General features: G+C 37.3%; 2 protein-coding genes across 3 annotated transcripts in view; one reads left to right on the top strand and one right to left on the bottom strand.

Moving 5' to 3' along the window:
- Positions 1-3,784: 3,784 nt before the first annotated feature.
- Positions 3,785-25,009, bottom strand: NUP37 (nucleoporin 37). The gene is made up of 10 exons (XM_014877023.2): positions 24,940-25,009; positions 23,462-23,681; positions 21,773-21,897; positions 20,686-20,758; positions 17,008-17,102; positions 8,886-8,976; positions 6,347-6,528; positions 5,409-5,459; positions 4,936-5,029; positions 3,785-4,138 (listed from the first exon to the last, which is right to left on the bottom strand). The coding sequence occupies exons 2-10, from the start codon at positions 23,615-23,617 to the stop codon at positions 4,025-4,027; spliced, it is 981 nt and encodes a 326-aa protein (XP_014732509.1). The 5' UTR covers positions 23,618-23,681; positions 24,940-25,009; the 3' UTR covers positions 3,785-4,024.
- Positions 25,010-25,130: 121 nt separating this feature from the next.
- PARPBP (PARP1 binding protein) overlaps positions 25,131-27,259 on the top strand; it is a 41,614-nt gene continuing 39,485 nt past the window's right edge. For both annotated transcript variants that reach the window (XM_014877021.2, XM_014877020.2), the window contains exons 1-2: positions 25,131-25,223; positions 25,932-26,453. In XM_014877021.2, coding sequence (XP_014732507.1) covers positions 26,304-26,453 — 150 coding nt within the window. In that variant the 5' untranslated portion in view covers positions 25,131-25,223; positions 25,932-26,303. The remainder of the gene's footprint in view (positions 25,224-25,931; positions 26,454-27,259) is intronic.

The following is a 27,259-nucleotide window of genomic DNA, read 5'->3' as shown; positions in this document are numbered from 1 at the left end:
GACGTGGCCCTGCCTAGCGGTGCTCGGGAAGTGTCGTATCCTGCGGTCAAACAGCAAGGGAAGAATGAGAAAAGCCAGTGAAGGAACTGTTCCTGTGCTCAAACGCATAATTGGAGTGGGGAAGTGCCACACTTTAGATGTGGGAAGTAAAAATAAGGAGTACGGAATGTCCCTGGGCTTTTCTGAAAAAGACAAATACGGGGTGGAGTCCCTGTTTACAACAGTAAATCCAAATAAATTGTAGTAGATTTCCATATTTAATGGAAATTCTCCATGGTTACATCTAAAAACTGTTGCATTTAATAAACCCTCCTAAATTCAGGGCAGTTAAGGAACCATCTTAGTCTGAGGCTGTCAGGTGGAAACTTCTCTTGTGATGAGATTAATAGAGACGCAGTAATTATTGTAATACTTTGAAGATTAGACCCCAAATGTACTATGCTAATTTTGGTTTAAAATTTACCAAAATTCTCCGTTTACTTCCAAATCACTACAGTTTGCTAAAGCGTTCTAAAAATCCATATACAGACTCAATGGTGGCTATACACAGCACTTCGTTCTGTTACTCAAGTTGCCATAAAACTCTCATTTATTTACTGAAGCAGCTTTTTTGGACTTTATTACTTTCACAATGAATCTGCTGCCATATGCACAATATTATTACTCTCTTACTAAGATAGTATAGCAAAGATTTTGTCCATATTAATTGAATTATTGAACAACCTGTGATTCATACTCTGCTTTGGAGCACTGACATGTTGTTGGCTCAATTTCTCACCTCTCCCAAAGGAAGAGCAGCAGGCTAACCTACAAAATTCAGTGGGTTTAGCTTTCAATTCTTAGCTTACAGGAGTTGTGCAAATTTGCCTTGGGCAATGGAGCTGTTTGTTTAACTTATTTTTTCCACCTTAATTACCTTAAAATTCCAACTAAATTGCATTTGAGAAGATTTAATCTCATTTATCATAAGTGTCTATAATACAATCTTTCCAGGCAATGGCACTGAAAATTTATGTAAATGCATAGTCAGATCTTATCTGAATGTCTTGGTCTGTAAAGCTGGATAAGAAATCTTCCAAGAATATGGTCTTACTGTGAACTTTCTGGTACTTCCTACTTTTAATTTGCCCAAAAATACTGCATAGAAAAGTGCAACACAGCACTTTTTTCCTCCCAGATGGAGTTAAGAAATGCAGGGTGTGAAAAGTGCAAAACAGAGAATGGAGGAAAATGATCCAAATTTTCCAAAACCTCTTAAAAAAACTTTTAATTTAACTAACTTGTTCAGCTGTAAATATAATGACTGAACTCCCATGGAGAAGATTTATAAAAAATAATTGAGTGATAGATAACATGCAGATTTATAGTGTGTACAATTTGAAAATGTATTTTTTACCAGCACCCATGCTGGATGATGAATGTCAGACTGTACAGTATTTAACTGCTGGCAGTTTATGTATGTGTACAATATATATGCTGGCATTAAAGGCCCTGTCATGTAGCTCCACCTTCCAGTGAAGGAAAAGAGATTAAAGAGTGATTAAGAGTTACCAAAATGAAGTTTGGTTGAACATCAGTATCTTGAAGCTGTCAACTTTCCAGATGCTGAGGCTAACTTGGAGTGAGAAATCTGTGTGCACAGAAAACTGATCAGAGCTCTTTCTTCACCATTAGTAAAAAAATACCTGACTTGTGATTAGGGTACAGAGAAAAGTAAAGGCAAGAACGCAGGTTTCAAAGCGTTGAAACTGATCTGCCCCATGTATTGCACATAATTGGAGCCTCGGGTCAACCGCAAAACAAAACTGCACAAGCTGAGAAAAACTGGCAAGTGCTACTGTAGCTTACAATGTTCATATGCATCTCGTGTGCTTATATACTGTTACAGGTCCCACGACACCACATTCAGGTTAGAATCAGCCCAGAACTCAAATAGCTATACAACTGAGAGACAAGTTAAACAGAAACAAAAAAAGCTGATCCAAAAAAATTTCCAGACATGGTGTCACCTGATCCTCCACAAGGGGAATAGTTGTTTTAATTAGGTGGTCCAATGAACAACTGAAAAGATCACTGTGGATTAACATTTGCTTGATTTCCCATGGAGTCTTCTAAATCCATGCTTGCAAAGGGTATTCTAGTAGTTTTCTCTATGAAACTGATATTGCCTCAATGATTTTTCTCTACACTGAATTTGTACAAATCTTGCAAGCAGTTCAGAGAATTATCGACCTTTCCCAGTTAAATAGTCTGAGAAATACAAATGTTAGGTATTATGTAGATTTAAAAAAAAAAAAAAGAAAAGAAAACTAAATGATACATGGTTTGCAGTTCTCTGAAAATGGTTTGTCAAGTTTCAGTTTTCCAACTACTTTTCTAAGGTAACATGAGAGGATTAACTAATTATTTTGTTCTGTACAAAACAGCATGGAGAACATGCTAAAAGCATTAGCTGCTCTTCCTCATTTATTTATTTATTTTAAATATCCATATTAGTTTTTTCCAGTATAAAATGAAGAGCCTTGAATTTGGCAAGATCATTCCTGGGTAAACAGTTTTAAGTAATCCTTAAGAACAGAGTATAAACAGCAAACATCCTGGTTTCTGAATTAACTACAAAACAATAGAATTTCTGTCCTTTGCTCTCTTGGGTCTTAAGCAATTCTAAACCAAAAAAGTCTCACTCAAGAGTGCACTTGCACATACCAGGTGCAAATTGCCCTTGTCGGTATGGGCCTGATTATAGTGGATATATTCTGCATAGGCATGAGCTGTGTGAAGTTTGAGGACTGAAGAACCCATATCGGTTTCAGTTTCACTACACAGCAAAAGGATAACAGTGCCTCAGGCCAATCCTTCCTCACAGATTTTTAGCTACAAGTGAATTAAACCTCCCCTTAAGGCTGCTATCTCTGGTCACACAATGGATACAAGATAAGCAGAGCGCTGTTGTCTTGAAACATCTGCTTATTTTACAGTTTAGGCACACACCAGTCCACTGGAACATAAAAGGAACTTTATATTCATGTTAGGTAAATTTTGGTGGCATCTGGAAAGCAAAAGTTCTCAAGGATAAAGCATTATGAGAAATATAATATGGTCTTCAAAAGGTGACTGTAATCTCACTTACTGATGTCCTGCTTCTGAACTGGTTTTATGTGTCCCACATAAATAGGAACAAACAAAAGAATATTTTAAAATCTAACTACAGCTGTTAAGGATGGCTATGATGCTGTAAGGAGCTGTTACACTAGCTGAAACATCCTGACATCCCTTCACTTGCAAAAGCATGCAAAAAAGATACTTAAGATAGGAGTTATCTCTGTCTTCTTTTACCTCAGGTCTTGTATGGGAAGGACAGAAAAAATAAGTTTCTAGAAAGCAGAATGCCTTTGATTTTCCTGTAAAGACTGGAAGTAAAAGGCTGCAAGCAGATACGCTGTTTGACAGGCTTGAAGTAAATCTCTCTGGCATCTTTAGAGAAATAAAACTGCTACAAATTATCATTCTGATTTATTTTACCATTAGCTTCTTCACTAGTAGTGATAACTAGTTTATTCAAAAACGTCCAGGAACAACATTTTATGACAGTACACTATTGCATTATATTTTTTCTTATAAGATAGTCATGGTTGGGAACATTAATATAGAGAGGTGGTTCTTTCTGTAGGTACTCTGCACAATTTCAGATATTTGAGCTGTGTTAACTGAGTGAGACTGTCAGACTGAGATGCTGGGACACAAAATCTCTTTAAAAACCCACTAAAATTAATTTCATAGCAAATACGATGTTTAAAAAGTACATTTTATTTTAATAGAAACAACTAAGAACTGGATGTATGATAATCAATTTTACAAAAGCTCTTGTACTTTCAAGCTAAAAATAAAACACAAACGATTCATATCTTGCTTGCTTCTTTCTTCTGTTGTCCAAGTGAAAACCATTACAAAGAGTAAGATTCTTCGTTTTACTAGAAAAAAGGCATTATGCCATCGAGTTTCATATTGAAGGCAAATGCTTATTTTACATTTCAGTAACCCAAAAGAAAATTTTATGGTCTCCTCCGACTGCACATAATGGAAGAGTTCTGTGCCATGTCAAACCTGATCCTACAGCTGCAGTTCCAGTAAGAATGGGCTTTAAAAAAAACAAGAGAGAAAGAAAAATATCAATACAACTTCCCTTATAAATGACTTCTATACTGCGGACACCAAGTTGCATAGACAAATAAACACCACAGATTAAATGCTCCTCAATAAATATAGTTAAAATACAACAGAAATTCTACTGAAAAATGTGATACTCAGCTACATAGTTGCAGTAGCTACTGACTACATTTAAGTAACATGCAGCAAAATAATCCCTAATAACAAATAGTTTCAACTCTTTACATTATAACATGTATAAGGTATAAACACTAGTATTATAAAGGCACGATCTCAAACTTAGAAACTTTTAAAACTGAAATTACTTCTAGTTATTTCAATGTACTCATAACTAGTATGTTTGGAGGTAATATTTTTACTATAAGCATTACAAATACATACTGACTCCAGCAAAACCAAAATATTTCCTATGCTTTGCATTTTCATTAATGATTTAAAATATAATTAGTTAAAACCAGAAAAATACACCATTAGGTGTTTTTAGCCTCCTTAGAACTAGAAATATTGCCAGATTTATTAAATATCAAGTTAAAGGTGTTTTTTTCCCCTTGGAAGTAATATGGCAAAGCAAACTAAAACGTAGAGATCAAGCAGCTTTTAAAATAGCAGTTTAAGTGTGCAGCAATTTTTTTTCCTTAGCATGAATGCCACAAACCAAAATAAAACAAAATAGGTACACCAAGCAGCAGTTTCTGGATGGTTTGGGCTAGTTTTTAATTATGAGTCTGATCTGAGGAGAACAGATGTAACTCCAGTCAAAAAATTTACCTGGGGATGTCCTAAATGATGAACCAACAATTGAGTAGTTGTCTTTCCTGGATATCCAGTGGTTGCAAACAGATTTTCATTCACTCGGGACCACCTATGAATAAAATGAATGGACTTTCCAAATACCCCTGTCATACCAGCAGAAGGGCACACATAGGGGAGTTCTCTCCCTTGGGACTAACTGTTTGAAGATGTCACATATTCTACTAACAGCAGAGAAATAGATTTAGTGAATTAGCTTGCAAATGATTCCCCACCCACCATATGCACAGTGTTGTAAAACAAAGAAAAGTATCACATGAATGCCACACATATACTAAATGTGGGTCATTCACAAATTTCACATAGTTTGTAGGCCCAGTCCTGCTAAAAATGACTTAAGTGAGACACAGTCAGGTTACTAGACTCACAACTGTTTGCACAGACATAGATTTAAATAGATAAACCCCACAAAATAGAGACAACATTTATACCTGAATAATCTGGCTCGATCAACATGGACAGGTCTCTTATCCTGTGGATAACTAAAACAGACATTCAGAGTAAAAACTGTTCTGCAAAAAACTACAGCTCATACTATAAATACAAAAGTACAGTGAAGAGAACACATTGTCTACTCTCTGTTAAGCAGCTGAGGGAAAACCAGAGCATTCCTGCAGCTTGAATCTCAATTTGGAGTGGGAAAAATGAAGTAGTTGTCTATGACATAGAATCAAATTTTAACAAACACATACAGTGAGAGGTAAACAGTAGTGAGATGCTATCTCAAATGGACAAAAAGGCAGACAATGTTATAACTTTAACAGAAAATATTGCTAAAGATGAAACAAAGAATACCATTGGATGATCTGTATCAATATCGTAATTGCTGATAATTGTTCATTTATTTAACTTATGCATGGGGCCTACAAAGATGAGTATGGGGCTGGAGCATCTCTTACAAGGAAAGGCTGGAGGAGCTGGGCCTGTTCAGCCTCAAGAAGAGATGACTGAGAGGGGACCTCCTCAATGTCCATCAGTACCTGGAGGGAGGGTGTCAAGGGGATGGAGCCAGGCTCTGCTCCGTGCTGCAAGCAATGGGATGAGAGGTGATGGGCACAAACTGATGCACTGGAAGTTCCTGAACGTGAGGAAGAAATTCTTTATTCTGCAAGTGACCAGGCACTAGAACAGGTTGCCCAGAGAGGGTGTGGAGTCTCCCTCATTGGAGATATTCACAATCCTGTGCCTTGTGCTCTAGGATGACCCTTCTTGAGCAGGGAGGTTGGACCAGAAGACACACTGTGGTCTCTTCCAGCCTGACCCTATTGTGGTTCTGTGGCTGCCATGCTCTATTAGCCAAGCACCTGCATTTCCTCATGTACTGATTAGGAAGAGAATAAAGAAACCTATCCCATGGATATAAAAGTACCTGGAGCGAGTGATATCCCAGATCAGCCAATCGTTTCCAGCAACTGCTCCAATTTTAAGAGTATTTTTTAAACACCAGTCTGCTGACATCAGTGGTATTTGTTCACACTCCAGGGAGAGAATGGCTTGCTGTGTAATCAGGTCATAGAATCGTATTGTCCCATTCTTCTCTGCCACCATCAGCTGTTAACAGAAATTCATAGAATGTGGTAAACTTAGCATGTAATGGAAATTAAATTTTGAAATGCAAGCAAGGTTTCCCTGAAGTCTTAGGTATATATTTATGTAAATGTTTTATATGTATAGATTAACATACTCTTAAAATCTGATTGCACATACTGAAACTGCTGTTCAATAGTTGAATGTTTTCCATGTGACCCCCGTGGCGTCAGGTGGGCACAACCCCCCTGGGCATGTGACCCCCTAGGTGTCACTAAATGAATACTAAATGATGTACAGTTTTTCACTTCATACCAGAAAACCTTCTCCTGGACACTCTTTAGCCAATAAATAAAAACTACGTTAATCTATACTGCTGTTACACTGTTATACATAATGATTACATTATTTTATTTTTATATATCTATAAATAGCTATATGTAAAATTTTGGTGATTAGAAACATCACAACCACCAAAGCAATGTGCTTTTATACAGCAAAATTTTATTGTTTTAACATTCAACAGCTTCTGTTCTGAGTACAAAGGACTGACACAGTGCTGTAAAAAAGAAAGGGTTGTCAAGCACTTGAACTGCCAGGGAAGCACTTGGGCTGCCCAGGGAAGTGGTGGAGTCACCATCCCTGGAAGTGTTCAAGAAATGACTGTATATGGCACTTAGTGCTACGGTTTGGTCGATATGCTGGTGTTCATTTAAAGGTTGGATTCGAGGATCTTAGAGGTCTTTTCCAACCTAAATCATTCCAACCTATCATTCTAAGAAAGTCTTAATTAGTGTGGCTGTAGAATCTGTAGAATTACTCTTACTGATTTTATATAATATCTCTTACTTCATCCTGTAACAGTTTGCAACAGATTTTATCTACTTTTTCCATTAAAGTAATACACTCAAGCAGTTGTTTTTTAAGTATTGTAGAAAGAGCTTCCTGATTAAATTATAGAATCATAGAAGGATTGGGTTGGAAGGGAACTTAAAAATCCTCTAGTTCCAATCCTCTGCCATGGGCAGGGACACCCTCCACTAGGCCTGATTGCTCAGGGCTCCATGCAACCTGGTCTGGAACACTTCAAGGAGTGAGCCTTCACAACTTCTTTGGGCAGCCCATTCCAATGCCCAGATGATGAAATTAGATTTTTCTTCATTCTTCATGAGGAGAAATGGTTTTCAGATAGTGATGAACAGTAATTAAGAAAGTCAAAGAAGCATAAAAAATACTCCACTGATACCAGTTTGTTTGGAAAAACAGAACTGTCACCAAAATCATGCTTTCCTGCAAACTAAAGGTCATGGTGAAGTAAGCATTTTGACCTGCGATAAGCTTTTCAGCAAGAACTAAGTCTATCAAGTTTTATGAGCTTTTGGAATGGGCTTTATTTTTAAAATAAAAAACAAACAACAAAATATCCTGTGCCTGTCTTTGATAATGGTCAAAGAAAAGACATGCTAATAATATGTAAGACTGGCGTAATACTGTAGTATTTTGGGGAAAACCTATTAATTTTGTTGAGCTAACAAAGTTGCCCAGTAGCAAACAGCAGCTAACCCATTAAATTCTGATGCCACCTGAATCAACAGTTTTCCTAGTTTACAGTTTCCTTTCTTAGTAAGGACGGATATTGATGTTGGTGGAAATCATGAAGAGATTAGAGATCCTTCTTCCCTATTGCTGTGTAAATATTTTGATATCTTACTTGACTGCTTTTCTCTGTTTTAAGTATGTGTTTTTGTGGTAACCTGAACAACCATTTGTAGCTGCTTAAGGCAATTATTGATAGGCACAATAGGAATAATAAATCCAAGACTGCAGGGACTAGACCATTAATGAAGCTGGATATTTGGGTACATACCAGCTGATTAATCCTCCCCAGTACAAATAACGAGATAAGTTTAAAATTGTCTATTGATTTGATTTTTCAGAACATATTTCATACACTTCAAGCAAGAACAACAAAAAAGTCCCTTGTTAACCTCAAGTAGATCCTTTTCAAAGCTTGGCAAGTTCTATAAAGGGTCTGTATTATTGGTGAACCGTGTTACCACGACTGAGAAAAACTTGAGCTCTTCTCTGGTAACTGTCAGTTAATATGCAATCAGCAGATTAGTTATCAACAACTGATGTACATAATCAAGAAGGAATATTTCTGATGGGAGGAGTAAGGGACTGAGGGTAAAATGACAAGAATGGCAATGAGAATTCATTTACAGTCACTCCACATTAGCAGATCCAACTAATATCCAGTTATAGTGTAAACTAGGTCCCCAAACTTCAATGTGACTACACCATCAAAGATTCATACTTTAGGTGTGTCTCCCCACCCATTATTTTAGAGGTAATAAGGGCAAAAAGCTGAAAACCACAACCTTAAAAGCCTCCTCAGGATGCCAGCAAACACTCATTCCAGGAGAACGTAAAACAAAATGGGCCTTCTCATTTCCTTCCAAATCCCAGACCCTGGGGAGAAAAGAAAGAAAGAAAGAAAGAAAAAAGTAAAGTACTAAACTATTGCCATTGACTGCAAATACATTAACTTTCAGTGCCTTGCTACGTTCACAGAGGAAGTGACCAAATGAAATGGTATTCATGCTGTATCATTTGAAGGTCAGTGAAAGTAGCCAGTGCTGCAGATCAGAGCCTCTATTTAATTATTCAAATAATTTGATAATTTAGTTCTCTAGACATGAAATTTCAGTGAGATGTTCCCATGTTTTCATAACTCAAGACTACAGCTTTGTACTGTACCATAAATAGCAACGAGGCAGTAGAAAGCAGGAAAGTCACTGTTGGTCCAGTTGATACAAGGAACCTAAAGTGAGGTACCAAACAAATCATCCAAGTTACCATGCAAAGGGCAAGACCCTTTATTGAAGTATTTTGGCTGCCTAATATAAGAGTTTCCCGTATTTCCTGGTAAGACAAGATTGAGTAATGGAAATATAAGAAACCAGAAAGGAAGCTAAATCAAACAGAAGGATGTGTGGCAGAGGTAACACTAGCCAACAAAGGGTCTTGGAGAGCTTTCAATAGATAAATCACATGTGCCAGTTTAACCTTTTCCTTTAGAAACACCTACAGTACATATCTGGCAGCTATAAAAATTTAAAATTTTCAACAGTATTTGGTCAATATGGATTGACAGGAAAGTGTATGCTGAAACACCAAAACTAGGTTAGGTGATGGGTGAGTTTTCTTTGGATGTGTTCAATATGAGTGGTAATGAGCCATGGAGCTACTTTATTCCTAAAATGCAACAAAACCAAAACTGAGCCTATTTTACCTCACAGCCACTGCTCATCTCCCTCTTTTCCTACAAAACTGATAGCTTAGTTGTAGAACAAAAACATCACAGTTGTGAACATCAGTCTGAACCACAAAGCTACATATTATTTATACACATTTGGATACTGAAACATATACATATATCCTTCCTCTCTGAAATGCAAAACTTGAGAAACAGCCAGTTTTTAAAGTAGTGTTTTGGTGCCCAGTCTTTTGAGCTAGATGAGTGGCTACGTACTATTATTGTTTATTCTAGAGGATTTTTGCTGACTTCCTCCAGACTTTCTCAGTTTATATCTCACCAGGGTGCTTAGACCCTTATATTTAAGAGATTTAAAAAAACTCTTAACTAATACATCATAAGTCTAGACAAAATATATGGGAATAAAGTAAATATATTTAATGAACAATGTTGTTTTCTTATGCCAAACCACAACAGATCAAATATTTGTTCTCCCTGTAGAAAACACAGGGTCTCTAATCTTGAAGAATCAGTGTCCTTACTAAAAAAAGTCAAAACAAAAACCTGACAAGTGTTTAAAAAATGAAATATCTACTTGATTAGGTAATTTAGAAACATACAATACTTTCTTCTACTGCCAAAAATTTTGCCTTGTAGATTTGTCCAAGTCAAATCAACACTTCCCATGTGTATTTACTGTGCAGGGAGAAAATTATGATACAACTGAAGATGGTGAATCATTTTGGCAAAAGGAATATGCCATTATGTTTCCTTTCCTGAAGTGAGTGATGTTATTAGGTGTTGAGACAGAAATTTATGCTTTTTACCTCCATAACTTTGTTATTTATAAAGTTAACAAGTTTGTACTTTTACTTTGTGAGAACGGCAGGACTGTTAGTAAGAAACAGTATGGGGAGGAGAAGGGATAAAAGCCTCTTTTATATTTTCTTTATTGATACCAAAGATGATATTGTTGGGAAGGATGAAAGTTTAACAGAAAAGTTTTACAGATATACAGAAGATTCTACAGAAATGAAAGCAAGTTTTGACATATAAAAGATGCTTTTAGGCCCAGTTGTTGCTGAAATAGCTGAAAGAACAAAGGTTTAGTCGAGTTGGAAGGAGTTTTATAACTAAAGTCCAAAGACTAAGTGGCCTTGAAACAAAAGGATAAGTCTTCCTCAAATAAGGCATGTTTTCTACCAAGCAAAAAAGCATAGGCAGACAGAAAGATGTTTTTACCAAAGCTAGAAGACATTTCCACTGCACAACAAGTCATAAAGTTTAACATGTAACTGCTAACTCAGATGATTGGCTAGTCACTAACATAATATGGTAATTTTAGCAGTTTTGATAGGTTATATGTAAATGTAAAAGGTATTGTGTATGATGTTGATTGGTTGTCATGTAATAAGATGCACAGCAGAGAAAGAGATATAATGCTTTGTAACATGAATAGAATTGGGCTTCAGGACACACGGCTTGCCTACAGCCAGCAGCTATAGACTCACTCACAACTCTCAACTGCTGTAACTTCGTCTATGCAATAAACAGCATTTTAAGAGCTGTCTGAAGTCTCCATCTCTCTGTCAGGCTCTTACATGATATAATTTAGTTTTGGGGAAAAAAATCCCCAAAACCCTCAAAACACAATCCAGGCAATACATATCAAGATAGATCCTTGCCTGAGTGCATCATGTCTATAGAATTACATGTGTGTTTTCAATATTTCTTTGTGAAAAACCCAAGTAAAAAATGTGCAAACCCCAAAAATTTAGCCAAACTGATTTTCAGTTCCTAAATTACTCAGGAATCATAACTAAATCAGCTACAGATGCTGTCCCCCCATTTTGTCCACATTCCTATCACGTAAATCAATCCAAAAAGACAGGATTTTCCATGCAAAGCTCTTGAAACTTTACTAATACTCCCATGATTTTATACCGAAGTAAAATACTGTCTATTTTTCTCCAATTATCCTTATCTTTTGTAATCCTGCAATGTGTTACTCTCTTACTTCTCCTTCTCTTCCAACCATCTTGGTATAGATGTCACTTGTCACTGAGCTTGGAGTATTTTTTTCTGATATTAAAAAAAAATTCCACAAAAATTTTATTGGAGAAAAGTTTGAATAAACACAGCTAAAGTAAGTACCCAGGTTTGATTAATGTATAGTCTTAAAAATAACATGGAATCTTCTCAGTAAAATAATTATTTTTTAAGTAACTAAAACTGAGAAATTATTTACTTCAGTACTAAGAAAATTTAAACTAACTCCAAGACAGGTAGTTGCAAATGCTGCTAAAGAAAATTCTTGAGATACTAGTACCTTTCTCTTGTTACTCAAATCCTGTAACTAACAAACAAATGAAAACTGCTGTTATCTTATAGCTTGAAGATATTAAAATTCCATTGCATCAACTATATTATATTTCGTAGGCATGAATATGGATGCATATGTGCAGCAATTTCATCATACAGTTGACTTTTTTTACAGCTGGAAAAGTACCTCATTAGAACTCTGAAAACTTGTAGCAATGGAGATGATCCTTATTTTATTTTCTAATTTTCTGAATTATGAATAATTCTAACTAGCAGAACCAACTGCTAACTGGACAAAAATCATCACTTGCAATAGTAAAAGAACTAAACCAGATTGCAATCTTCAGGCATTTCTCAAATCCCCAGAAGATAGAAGTAAAAATGCAAATTCTTCAAATAAAATATTTCTAACAGTTTTAGCGAGTGGGTGGGGGCTAGAAGAAAACTTGACATCTGATTCCCAACCACAAAGCACGATCAACTATACTTGATCCATTTCTCAAAGATTACTCCTGTCCAACATGGTTTTGTTGTGGTTTTTTTTTAATATCTAAATTTAATACATTTATTTACATCTCCATCAGATGTATTCCATGGAAAATCCTATCACTTTTGAAAAGCCTAGAGGACAACAGGGCAAGATTCCTGTTCCTGAGATCACACAACAAAGGTGTTCCTCACAGAGCATGAGGAGTGAGGAAAAGATTGCAGAAAAGGAACATGAAAGTGCAGAGATTAGGAAATACTGCAGAGAATACAACCAACTGGCTTTCTCTAAGATCTTCTGCCAACTCCATATGGATTTGGCTATCACAGATCTGGAGGGTACTAGGCAGGACATGAAAGGCTGAAGTGGAACTGTGGAAATTCCTCTGTCTGGTCAGAAGAAGAGAAAGGTGTAATATTCAAGATAATTTCTAGTAATTTATTTTATTTTACTGACAAAGAATTTAAGTTTTTATGAAGTCTTTTCACAGAGGAAATGTACAAATATTCTTTCAGAAAGCTGACCCATGTTCACCATTTTCTTTTGGTAATCAAAGGAAATGTCACTGTACCTAAAGAATTAGCAATAGAGTATTTTGGATCTTGGCATTAAAAAACATGTTATCTCTAGCTTCTTGTAATATCTACTTGGATATGCCAGCATTGATCTATTTCTCACTGCTAACTGTGGGCTGCAGTTCTACCCTGCAGTGTTGGTAGAGATGCAGTGCAGTATCTCCCCTTCACTCATACACATTTCAGGCCACACACACAGAACTAAGTCCAAGAAATACACATTTCTACTACTACTACTGAAATACCTTTAGTTATCTAATGCAAAACCAGAAACCATGCAGTATTTTTGAAAAAAATGTGAAGCTTCAGTTCTGTCCTTTCATTTCCTTTAAATGGATGTTAAAAGCTATCAGTTTGTTGTTCCCAATGTAGATATAAAACGAAATGCTTCTGTGATATGACTGCTACTGAGAAACTCAACTACCAATTCTGTTGATGGTTTTCTAAAGTAGAAAACTTCTAAACAAATCTAATGCAATGATTTCTATTTAGAAACAATTTATAGGCTAGACTACATTCTAGGGCTGTGTGACTCTTAACATAAGCCATAATGTGTCACAAAGTAAATTACTACATCATCCTCATATTTTGAAGACTTCCTAACTAAAAGTTTAAGACCAGACTGAAATAATGTTCCAAACATTTGATCTTGCACTGTCCAACACCACTTGGTTAGTACTTGCATAGTGGCTGTACAATGTAACAGAATTGTGTAAGACTACATTTAGGGAACATAGAGGGAATGCATACAAAAAGTGTGCAAATTCAAAGACTGGACTGAAAAAAATTCAAGACTTCTTTATTTTCATAAATTATTATGCAGAACTAGCTTGATAAAATGTAACTAGCATACTTCAGAAATATTTTGGTATGACATTTTTTATATGAAGGGACACCGGAAAATCCAATCATACAAACAGATGAAGAAAGAACAACATGAAATAAGACAACTTTTATAAAAATTCTGACAGGAATCCATACCTGACTGCACTAGGAGTTGGAAGATGCAAATAGAATACGGTTTTGGAAGCAGAAATAAGTGATAATGACCAACTGAAGACTGAAATATTTATTGAATAAACAAGGTAAGATTCAAGTGCAACGTGTGCTGGCAAAAAATTAAAGAAAACAAGAACAAAAAAAAATAAACAGGATTTACCATTAGCATTCCTTCATATTGTCTGGAGAAAAATCTACACAAAATAGAGCATGAGACTACCATGTAAAAAAATACGCTACAGATAAACCCCCCTAAAACCAGATGAAACACTAGAATATATTCTAAGACTCTAGTTAATTTAGCTTTCAGTGACATCAAACCTTTCCCCCTAATCCCTGTTTAGGGAGCAAAACTAACCTTCTCATGGACTGGCATTTATTTTACATGCAACAGAGGAAGATGAACTTCAGTGACTGATAAATTCACATAGTCCTCTATGAAGTGATGTGAGCCATGGCCTAAGGAAATGAACAGAACTCTGAAAGGACTCAAAGGATCTGACACTGTCAGTAACCTTTCAGTTCCACCTGAGGAGGGAGTATAAGGTGATTATTAATCAGACTGAATTAACCTTTTGACAGTCAAGAGGTTCATTTTTAGCATGGATATGAGATTAGTGGGTTTTGACAGGATGGTATTTTGCATTAAGTAATTCCAGAAACATATTAGATAGTGTCTATAACCACCAACAGCAGAGGGGGTCAGTTGAACTCATGCTATTTTCCAAACATTTCCCACAATTTTTGGGGGAAATTTTTATTAAGTATCAGAACAAAATGATTTGTATATCTGAATCTGTGCAGACTCCTAGACTGTATTTCCAAATCACAATGAAAAAGCCAGTAATAATTTTTTGTTTGAAGAGTGGTGCACAGGGAGTCGTACACACACAGATCTCATTAAGAAAGTGGGATGCACGCATTCCTACACTTAATGCAAAGAAGTGTATAATGACTCACTATTTCAAGGAATTCAATGAAATATTCTTTAAAGCTATCACAACACAGATGACCACTGGAATTATTTTTATTCGAGAGCATTTTTAGTCCAGTTCTACTTCACAGCTGCAAAAAAGTTTATAGTTGTGAGATCAAGGTGCAAGAAGTAACAACGTTTCCTGAATAACACAGCAGCAATTTGTAGGTAAGAACATTAGATATAACCAGTATCCAACTTACAGTCTGTCCTTCAACCAAAACGACTGAACTCCACTCTGAGATGCCACAGTTGCAGCAGCTCATGGCAAGACTATTTAGTGGATGAAAACTCAGTCTCACTTCCTTAGAGGTCTCTGATGAACTTAAACCTACACTTTGTCTTGAGTGAAAACCAGGGAAGACTGAACCATGCTTGTATATATTCAGTAAATACTGAAAAGCTGTTTTAAAACTTTATTAAGACTTAGAAGTGGAACTCAAGACTTGTTCTAGAGCTTTATTCCACAGGCATTAGCAGATTTTGTATCCTAAGAACAATTTCAGGATAGAAATTCAGTACAGACAGAAGAATTATTCCTCTTCTTACATTACTACTGAAGCAAATTACAGAGTAAGTAAAGAATGATTTTGGTAAGTCCCAAGGAATGTATTTTCCATTCGTTTTGAAAGTGTAACCTTTAAATTCAATAGAAAAAGTCTTCATGCCCCACATGCATGAATGGAAAAAATAAGAACTCAAGTAGCCAAAAAAAATCCTACTTATTTCCCATGGCTTTTAACCAAAGACTTTATGGTTTATGGCATAAAATGTCCTTCACAGTTACTAAGCTGAAATCTTAGTGTATATTAATTACATAAATTTTATTTCCTGTTAAATTAGTATCAATTAGACAATTGGTTTTAAAACAGTTTTCTGTATCCCAGGAAAAGGCCACAGAGTCAAACAGTTTTTTGCTGAATAAGCCAAATACGAGTTTAGATTTAACAACAAAATCACGGATAGGAAAAAACTCAGAAGAAGATACAGGTAAGTCATACATTTCTACTATTCATTCCTACTTTGTTGGAAATATTGACCAGACATCTATGGAAAAACTGCCTACTCAGCAGAGTAAAGAAAGTCAAGGATGATGCTTTTCCAACTCTCTTGCTGCTCTACTGTGATGACCTGAAAAGCCTGCATAGCTGCCCTCCTGATGTCTCCAACTGTACTGGAGGGGTAAGAAGAGCAGCTCAGAAGATTCATGCACACTACAAGTAGAAGATGGGTGACCTTTTGACAAGGACAAACTCCTGCATCAAAAACCTTGCCTCAGCATGCTTCAAAGCATTAAACCGTGCTTCCCTTCTACTTCCGCTTATAAATATCCAAGCACCTGGATTTGAAGCAGCTGTAATCATGGTATTTTGAGCTGCCAGTACCACTGTATTAGGATGGTGCTGTCTTCAGGCTATGTCACCCCACCCCCTGGTAAGGCTAATACATTTTGGTAAATGGACAAGTTCACATATGTATGCCGGTTTTAAACTTGACCCTGATGACAGAATACATAAAAAGGGTCTGTGTAATTCACTGCTGAGCTATGCATATCTGCTCTCTCCTATTCTCATTTTATTCCTATCCCAGAAGGGGGAAAATAGTGTATGCAAATCCAAGACAACAGTCTCCTTCATTTTGAATCTAGCTGGTTCAAAATATTGCTTTGAAAAAAGATGACACACAAATCACAACAAAAAGACAGTCCACAACTTAAGTTAACAAGAATAGCTCATTTCTCATCTTGTTAGTGGACTAGTCTTGTTAGAAGGCCATGAAGACACACTAAAATAAAAATATAAATGCTTATTTAAGTGGACATATAAAACATTCACAGATAGAAAAAGTCATAGTTTTGGAATAGTGTTTTGAAGAAAATGCATACCTGCAGGTGTGATCATCACTTACACTTGCAATTTCTTGACCTTCGTTGGGAGCAAAGACCAGATCATTAATGTAATCTGAGTGGCCATCAAATATCTGCCAACCAGAAAAGAGAAACACTTTTACCTTAGAGCTGACTGTTCCACCAATGTACTTAACAGACCTGCTAATGGAAAGATGTGTTTCAATTAGTAGAAGGTGAAAAAAGTTTTTATCGGTAACTGGATTTCTTTAAAGTACCTAATCCATGTGTAGATTCATACTGCAGATGAAAAGACCTCCCCCCTCCACTACTCCTTGTAGTTACCACAGAGGTCATTTTGATGCTTTTGCTTGACAGAGATCAGTGAATCACACCAGAACTTTTAATCATTTTTTCAACCACAGAATTTTGAAGGTAGAAGATAGTAAATCTCAGAAAGGATAAGGAGAATGACCAGGCAATGAATGCCTGACCTACTCACATTAAAGAACTCTGATTACTGGTAAGTAACACTGATCTCAGTATCTCTCATTAAATACATCTATGGTGTTTTTGAAAGAAATCTCACAAAATTTTAAGTCAGGCAAATTTCCATGTGTAGATGTATCTGTTACTGTTCCACCCTCTTCATTCAGTTCCACTGATTAAGTCTCAAGGCACAGCTGCTTTTGTTTTGCCCAGCAAGGTATCATAAAAATGAGACAAAAATATCCTCTCAATAACAGCATGAGACCAAGAGATTGCAGAGGAAAACAAGGTCAAATGAAAACAAGTTCCACAGTTTTCTGAAAGAAAAACACACCACCTTTAAGTGTAGCTATTCTGAGGAACAAATGCAGAACTGATAAAAAAAAAAAAATCTCTCACACACAAGAACTAAATCCCCCCCTTTAAAAGTTTTAAGAATACTTCATCAATTCAATACAGAAACATTTTCAGCAGCCAACTTATTTTTTCCAGTAAATCATTATTTTATTAAAACCTAATGGATTATACTAGAACTAATAGGCCCTAAGATGATGCTAAACTATTTAGACAGAATGCCAAGACTTTTGACAATTTTCAGCATTCTGAATTCAAATATCCTGCCTCATTTTACTTCTAGTTCTGAAGAAATATGCTTTTTATTAAGCAAAATTTGAAGCAGGACAAGGAAGCCATAATTCATTTCCAAATGAAAACCTCAAAAGAAGAAAAAGGTTTCATGAAGATCCATCAGTCGTATTTTACCTTTTGGGTTTTTTTTTTGTTCTGGGCTTGATCCAACCCATAAATTTTGGATTAGTTGTGTCGACAAAGTAATGGAAAACTCAAATGTGCTTCAAGTTCCTTGTTGATAATTACATCAAGACAGCTTTTCCACAGGGAAAACAGAGTAAGATTACTCCATCTGTCCCTCCAGAAGCAACACGTACTAATTGTTTACTATAAAAGACAAAATGTTCGGAGATTACATTCTGAATGTAGTCACATACTTCCTTCAGCTTTGTTTCCATGTTCTGGACCTCTCCTGAAGATCCCATGTGTCAAGTATGCACTGTATAATGGATCAAAATTTTCCATGTGTTCATCGTGAGTTCAACCTCAGGTTTATGAAATAGGTTTTCTGAGGTATCAGTGAACTTTTAATAAGAAGCCACTGTATCAAACTTTATTGAAAGCCAGATCAGCATAGCTCACCCAGAATTTGTAATCATCTGGGATTTTGCATGTGCTTTAAATCAGAGTTAGGTGTTACTTTTATTAACAAGAAATCTAGAGTACAATGATTGTCCAGATATAAGAAATTAAGATGATTGCCAGAAAGAGTTTTCCACACTTTTTAACAAAAAACCCCAGAAAACAGTCTCAAATACAACTTTTACTCACATATACACACTAGTTCACATTCTTTCTTTTTGTTAATGAGTTCCTCACTAATTGGTAAAAATATGTATTTTTAGCTGTTTTAAAATTATTTTTAACATTAGACCAAGCTTGACTCAGTAACAATATGTATTTTTACTTTTTCCTCAGCCAGAGTACATCCTTAATAAAGTTCTTATACAGCTAATTTCAGTGGTGGAGCTGGCATAAACAAAGCTAATAGCTTTACTGTTAAATTCAGGCCAGCACTTCTCATTTGTATTGTATATGCAATAAGCAATCATAGAATCATTAAGGCTGGAAAAGACTCCTGAGATCATTGAGTCCAAACACTACTTTAACACTGCCAAGTCTGTCCCTAAGCACCACATCTATATGGTTTTTGAATACAGTGATCACTCTGCTTCCCTGGGCAGCCTATTCCAATGCTAGACCACCCTTTTAGAGAAGAGTTTTTTCCTAATACCCAGTCTGAACCTCCTCTAGGAAAACTTGAGGCCATTTCCTCTTGTCCTGTCACTGTTGGCTGGGAGACTGACCCCCACCTGGCTACAGCCTTCTTTCAGGTGGTTGCAGAGAGAAATAAGGTCCCTCCCGAACCTTCTTTTCTCCAGGCTGAACAACCCCAGTTCTCTCAGCTGCTCCTCATAGGACTTTTGCTCCAGACCCCTCACCAACTCCAATGCCTTCTCTGGACATGCTCCAGCACCTCAGTGTCTTCCTTGTCCTGACTGGCACAAAACTGAACAAAGGATTCAAGGTGCCAAGTATAGAAGGGCAAACACTTCCTTACTCCTGCTGGCCACAGTACTTCTCGTGGCCTTATTAACCCAACAAATTTAAAAATTAGAATTTAGATGTTGTATTTAACTTGCTAGAGTCTGTAGTGCCAAATTTATCTCACTGCTTTGTTACTTCAACTTACAAACAATACATTAGCTAATGCTAAAGAAACTTTACATTCTAAAAGTTGAAATATTTAATTCACAGCTTAACATTAAAGCCCATGGTCTGAAATTCACAAACTGGCAGATATTACATAAATAGGTAACTTTAATATGGAATGGCAGACATCAACTCATAAGCAAAGAGCATAAAGAACTTTTAGAACTATTTTGTCAGAAAGCCCACCAAGATAACTGTGTCAGTTATCCCACTGCTCAGTGGCAAAATCATGTAAGATGACCAATGCTGAAAGAAGGAAATAAAAATATGTGCATGTATGAAGCAACACAAAAAGCATTTTCTTTCAAGACATTTAGTAGCATCCATCTTTACTTCTTATACCCTGCCTTCATTCTATTATCAGTATGGCCACATAAGCGACATTCACAATTCACTTAATTTCTGTATTTCAAATCTCATTGTCTTACTAACACAAATTAACACACCAAAAATAAAAGTCTATTTGTTTCTTCTTTATACAGAATAAGCCACTCTCATCAAAAGAGGCATTATCATATTCTAAAGCAGTAAAAGCCAAGGAAGACTCTTCCCCAATTTTCTTTATTAATTAGCTTTGCTTATTGTTAGGTAAGATTGAGATCTTAGCCAAAAAAACCTTCAAACTGGATAGCACAAACATCTAATTAACAGTAGTTCTTGGACTGGGACATTGTTTCAAAGGAAGAGTTTTTAAGGAAATCAGAAAATCATACAGATGATAATTAGTCAGTCCCACCTGAAAAATAGAAAGGTATTTGCAATACAATGATTATCCTTAGAGATTATGGATCTAGGATCTGTTACAAATGGAGCAGAAAAATAGTTAAAGGTTAGACTTCACTAAAAACTAAATAATCTTTTAAAAATCACATTAGCTGCCCTTACCTTAAATTCATTCTTGTCCTGTAAGTCAGAGGTAAAGAGCCGTAACTTCCTATCAGAAGCTGCAGTACAAAACCTACACTCAAGAGACAAAAAAAAAAAAAAAGCCCTTCAGTCAATCAACATTGCAATAGTTGACTTTTTATCAGTTTTCCTTCATTTTAAAAATGCAAAGTGAGATGCAAAGAAAAAAATCAGATTTTGAAAAAAACCCAAAAGCATCTATCTTTTCTGCTTTGGCAACAAGCAGAATTATATATAACTGGAGCTCATGTGTAAAATAGTGTGCATAAAGTGCCAAGAATACTTATTCAGAGAAAGAAATGCAAGACATTTTACAAAGCTAAATCTGGATCAATTACCAATTACCTGAAATATCTCCCGTAAATGCTGCTGAAACTTTAATTGGAAGATGTTAGGTAGGGCACAAAAAAACCTATCTGCTTTATGAGGGTTTAAAAATACTGAAATATAAAATTCATAAACCAATTTCTAATCAACATATTTTAACCCAAAAGACTGTACAAAAATGGAGTAGTAAGCAACTATGGTAATTTTGAAGAATCAAGCAAACTTGAGTATATTTTAATTCAGAAGTTCACATTTAATAGCTAAATATCTTTCTGGATTTTCTAGATTTACACCTCAATGGCTCTCACAAATAGTATCTAACCTACATTGAAACACAACACACATATTATGCAAATAAGTATAAATAGCTTTATAAAGGAGGCCATTCAAATGATCTCACATTTACTAAAGCTCTTAAAAGAAATGCTTCTTCACAAAGAACAAAGTACAAAGAATGAAACTATGTCTGAGGTCCATAAAAATAATGAAAAAAATGTTATTTACTGCTTGTTCACTGGGATAGAGTCAAGGGGTACAAGAAGTAGGGCAACAAACAAGCAAAATGAACAAAAAAAACCAAACTGTAAGAATAAAAATGCTCAACTGAAAAATTCAGAGACTTCATCAGTGATTTCTAAGGAGTTAGATTTCACTCATAAGCTTTCAACAGTCCAATACTAAGGACTTAGGGAAAACAGGTAAGAGACAGGATTCACTGTAGCTGTTTATTGTTAAGTACCTTATCTGGGGAGGTATAGCATCAAGCCTAGTTTCAGGACTCCACGCTATGGCATCAACTCTGATTCCATGGTGAAATGTTCTTAGTGTCTTATATTGTATGCCTTCCACTTCTGCATCCTCCTCCTATAGAAATATTGCAGTTAATGGTTCATAACAAGGTCTTGGTGACTTCTAACAAATCATATTGCTATAAAATGAAAAGGCTTTCAAAATTGCAGATATTGGGATCTTTTCAGATCAAAACACCTTCAAAGTGAAAACTTGGAACATAGAGAAAGCAATAACTTGAAATATTTAAGTACTTAGAAACACATTAAATGACTGCAGTCTCAAGTCAGAGTCCAATGAAGAGCAGAAAAATCAGAACTGAGCTATGAAGATGAGCTCATTCTCTGTACAAGTAATATCTTCAGAGATACAACTAAAGCCACTTAAAACAGCATGGGAATTTAACACACACTGCAGTGAGAAGAAGCAATGCAAACAAAAACAAGCATGTAATTCAAGCTGTCTTCTCTCTGAGTTGTTTTTACACCATGGAAAAATGCTGCCACTTCCAGAGCATCACTCTTCAAACAGCAGGAGATAAAAAGGTGCCCTTTGTCATCTAATCATCATTACGAGCTTGCTTATTCTTACCACCGGTAAGAACACCAGATAACAGGAAAAATAAAACAAGAGTTGGGATTATGGACTCCATCAATAAGTTGACCTCTAAAAAGCTTTTCCAAGCTTTCAGAACATCCAATGGAGCACCTCAAAGGATATTCCTACACAATATTCTCTACGTCACAATTCTGCTTTAAGGTAAAGAACCTCTTTGAATGCCCTCTACATAACGTAGAGGCCAAGCAGAACCTAGCTGAGGATGCATGAAATTACCCACAGTTTTTCAATGCTTCTCAACAGGAACAAAGAATAACATTTTCCTCTCCTACTCTGAAATACTCATTGACTCCACATGTGGAAGGGAGGATATGAAAATTATAGAGAATACACCTTGTGCCAGTGGTTGTCAAAATTTTAATTACTTCCTTTTCAAGGCCTACACCAGAAACAAGGTAGAGAGCAACACAAGTGTCAGTAGATTTTTGTGGTTAGCACTAGGTGCTCTTCAGAAAATTTCCAACAGTAAGACCATGGGGGATAACAATAATAATAATAAAAGTATCAGCTGCGCTATTATTCATAATAGATGAATTATAAAAATAATGTTGTATAATAAACCAGCAAGATGAAGGAAAAAAGCTTAGAAATCCCAAGGAATTGTCTCCAATTGATTGTCAAACATCTAGGCAAAAAATCCCATCTAATGAAAAACATTTTATCCAGTATAAAAATATACAATACTCAGTATTTTGCATTTTAAATTTTTTCACAATATAAGTCTAAATAACTTCATGGTAAGAAATTTTACTGTTTCCAACAGTCTGTGAGGGAGATCCAATAAAAACAATTGGGAGGAAAAAAGCCTAGGTAAGTATTTCTACAATTCATCCCTAAAAAGAAAAACCCATAAAATTAGCACAGACGTATCAGTGGGTATTTTACTTTTTTTTTTTTCTTGAAGAACAAGTATCCTAGACTTGTTAGTGTCATAAACAAGTAAAATTCCCCCTCGTTTACCACAGGGAGAGGAGGAAACAAGAAAGTGACTAGAGCAAAAACAATGATAACACACACTAACCTGAAATCTGCAAGTCCCAACAACCACGTAATTGTTGCCACCATAAGCAATGAGGGAACATGAATCTCCGCTGTCAAATGGATTGAATTTTACCACATGCACATAATCCTCACAATCCACAGTGTAAGAAATGTTTCTAGTAGAATCTTGCTTCATTTTCAGTGAACTAAGTCAAGGTAACACGGAAGTGATGTCTTCTCCAGGACAAAAATCTACATTCCTACACAAAAATTTAAAAAAGCACAGATGACTCATTTGCATAAATAATAAATAACGACAAGAAACAATACATCACGACCTTCAAATTCTCTTTACAGACTGTGTGTCTAACTAAAAACCGAGTTAACTAAGTTTGCAAAATTGTAAATGAAAATACTGTCATGCATTCAACCAGTTTTCATGAAAATCAGGTTTCTGTGCTAGAACACAAGAGGCCAAGATACATAATTGATTTCAGAATGAATTCCTTTTAGACGCAGTACAGATTTGACATTCGTTTATGTCTTTTTGGGAAATCAGATCTTTAACTACACCCCATGTGGAAAACCAGCTTGAAATCTCAGACCTTTGACAGATTTTGATGTATAAGGGATATGAAGGTTTCAGCATCCAAGACCGAACATTTTGCCTGGAGCCTGTCAGGTTTGAGAGAGGCATCACTCAAACATGGAGAAGCTCTCGATAGCTGTGTGTTTATTTATTAATTCATACAACAAACCACCATACTTTACCATAAATACTTTAGCCATCCATATAACTTGCACAGCTTTGCTCCTAACGCCAAATGCAAGTTTTAACCCTACCAGAAGTTTTCTTCCTCCAAAGCTTCCCATGAACACAAGCCATGACAGAACCTTAGAATGTTAAGGGGTTGGAATGGACCTTGAAGATCCCGTAGTCGCAAACCTCGCTGCCATGGGCAGGGATATCTCCCATTACACCAGGCTGTCAATGCCTCATCCAGCCTGGCCCTGAACACTGCCAGGGTTGCGGCATCCACATCCTCCCCGGGCAACCTGTTCCAGGGGCTAACCATCCTCACCGTAGAGAATTTCTTCCTCACATGTAACTAAAGCTTCCCCTCTTTCAGTTTGTACCCATTGCTCCTCCTCCCACCACTACAGTTCCAGACGAAGCCCCTCCCCGGCTTCCCTGCAGTGCCACTTGGGATGCTGGAAGGTGCTAGGAGCTCTCCACGCGTGCTTGTCTTCTCCAGGCTGATCAACCCCAACTTTCTCAGCCTGAATTATCTGTCACCAGAACAGCTTAAAAACACCAAGAGTATTACTACCTTCATTTCTTTAGGAAACGCAATTAGGGCAACCGAGCCGCGTGGGTGCGCGTTACCTCCCCCCCTGCATGCGCATCCTTTGCCCTCCTACTCCCTCTTTTCCCCTTCAAGACCCAGCTGCTGCTCCCCAGCCACGCTGCCCCAGTTCCGGCGGGCCGGGGGTGGCGCAGCCCGGCCCCACACGCACCTCCGCGCCTCCCGCACCGGCCGCGGCTCCCGCCCCGCCGTTCCCCGGCAGCGCCCGCCCCAGGGCGGCGGGAGCGCCGCGGCTGCTTCCGGGGCAGGGGCCCTGCGCCCATTGGCCGCGCGCCGCGTTTGAACGGCAGCGGCAGCGCCCAGCCCTGCCGGCCCGGCCCGGCCCCGCTAGCCCAACCTGGCCCGGCCCGGCCCCGCCGCAGCGCTCCGGGACCGCGCTGAGGGGACGGCAGCGGGGCCTTGGGCGGCCGCAGCCGGGAGCAATCGGCGGCAATGGTAATGCCAATTGCAGCTTGTGGGAGTTAGGGGCGGCTTCGCAGAGATTTGAACTTGTTCGGGCTGTTGGGAGCGACAGGTGTGGTCCCTCGGGAAGCTTTCAGGGAGGGCAGAAAGAAAAGGCTCCGGAGAGGTTTTTTTTCTGCCCCACGCTAACGTGCAGCCCACCTGTTTCATCCCCTGTGACTCCCATATGGCATTTACATTATAAAACGGGTTGTCTTTTTCAAACATTTTGGAGAGTGCGAACTTGCTGTTGCAGTCGTGCTTGTTTCCCGATGTCTTCTGTCCTCCCTGCCCCTTGCCCACGATTCCTCGCTTTTTACAGTCCTGCCAATAACGCAAAAAACAAACGCGGTGTGGGCTCTGCCTCAGCTGTATGGAAAAAGATCAAAGGTTGAGTTTTGTCTTCTGGAAGTAAACGGGATGGGTATTGCCCCTGTACTGTCAGTGCATTGTTAGGGAACTTCGTTTCAGAAAAAAAGTTTAAAGGCAAACTTGTACTACATTGTCACGTACCTTGTTTTGACAAATGCAAGAAGGTGAGACCAAAGCATGAAGTAGTCTGATTATTGACAGAGAATGTAATGGCTTCTTGAATTTACAACCCACGAATTAAAAAAAAGGTAAAAGACTATATCAGTAACAAAGGTGTTTAGAGTTGTCTGTGTTAGTAAGCCTTAGAAATATTAAATCTCTTTTTTCCAGGTTTAAAACATCCTCATAGACACTCATCTGAATGAATAGCGAAAGCAGAAAGTACTGAATACGCTCTGAGGCTGCTTTTGGAGACAAAGACTCATATTTGTGATAACATTCCTTTATGTTGGCATAATGTACAAGGAAAGTCAAGGCTTCATGAAGGCGTGACATACATAAGCACTTTTAACTCCTGATCTTCACAATTATTCTGTCACCGTGAGGCAAGTCTGGTTTAGTTGGAAGAGTTTATTCTAGGAACTTGGTCTTTAAGAAGATACAACTGGGTTTGCACAGCTTGTTGGGAGGTGAAGACTTGCATATGCCTCTGGCCTAGTTATATTCATTTTTCTCTTGATTATCTGTCTTCTATTCTGGACAATGGTTTCTTTCCAGCAAAAAATTTTACACGTGGTCAAGTGTTTCAGAAGACAATGGCCTTTATTTTCCAACTCTGAAAGGACTACTGTGTGTGGAGCAGACTGCATGTTGATGGCGTTACAACTGTCCATGGCTGAAGTCAATAAACAGGTTAGAATTCTTTTCAGTATGTTCTTGGTACACCTCAGACTTGGTTCCCTGGCGGCACTTAGTGCTTAGGCACCAACTTGAAATTACTTTTTTGGTCACTTTGTTGCTGTTTGTTAAAACAAGGTGTATCAGAGGCCAGGTGCTGCAAGCCAAGAAAATCAATATGATTAAGTACACTATTGAATCAGGGCTTAGAAAGAGGAACTGCAAGAGAGATGGGGGGATGGAGTGCTTTATGTGTACATTTGAGCACCAAACTTTAAACACGAGTGTATTTCTGCTGACCATGTAACTTCTATTTTTTATCATCCAATGTTTCTTCTGTGCTGTGGATCAGGGTGGGAGAACTGTGGCATTCAGGGTTCGTTTTTTCTTCTGCGTGCCCTGAAAATGTTTTGGAGTGACATGTGAAGATCATGGGTATAAAACTAATCTGGTGTAGTCTGCGTGAGTTGTACCTGCCACATTCCATTCTTGGCTGCTCCTTTTTTTTGTCAGACACTCATCAGGTGCAGACCTATATGTACATGTAAGTTGTGAGTATGTATCCACTACTGGTAGGGATTATATGGCTTTCTCTGTGTGTGTACATGAAGTGTCTGTCAAGTGGTGAAGAGGATCTGCAACCCTGAAGTGTCTCTGAAAGAAGTGCTATGGCTTTATCCAAGCTGGAGGATGTCTGAAACATACCATAAACAGTTGCAAGATACAACCAGGCCTTTGCCTGTGTCCCATCTAAGGAGAACTATTGCAATACTTGTTTGATAACCTAAAGATACCTTTTTAGGTCAATTAACCTAATTATT

This window comes from Sturnus vulgaris, chromosome 5 (assembly GCF_052056855.1).
Source record: "Sturnus vulgaris isolate bStuVul1 chromosome 5, bStuVul1.hap1, whole genome shotgun sequence".
Taxonomy (NCBI): domain Eukaryota; kingdom Metazoa; phylum Chordata; class Aves; order Passeriformes; family Sturnidae; genus Sturnus; species Sturnus vulgaris.
This window is presented reverse-complemented; position numbering and strand designations above follow the sequence as displayed.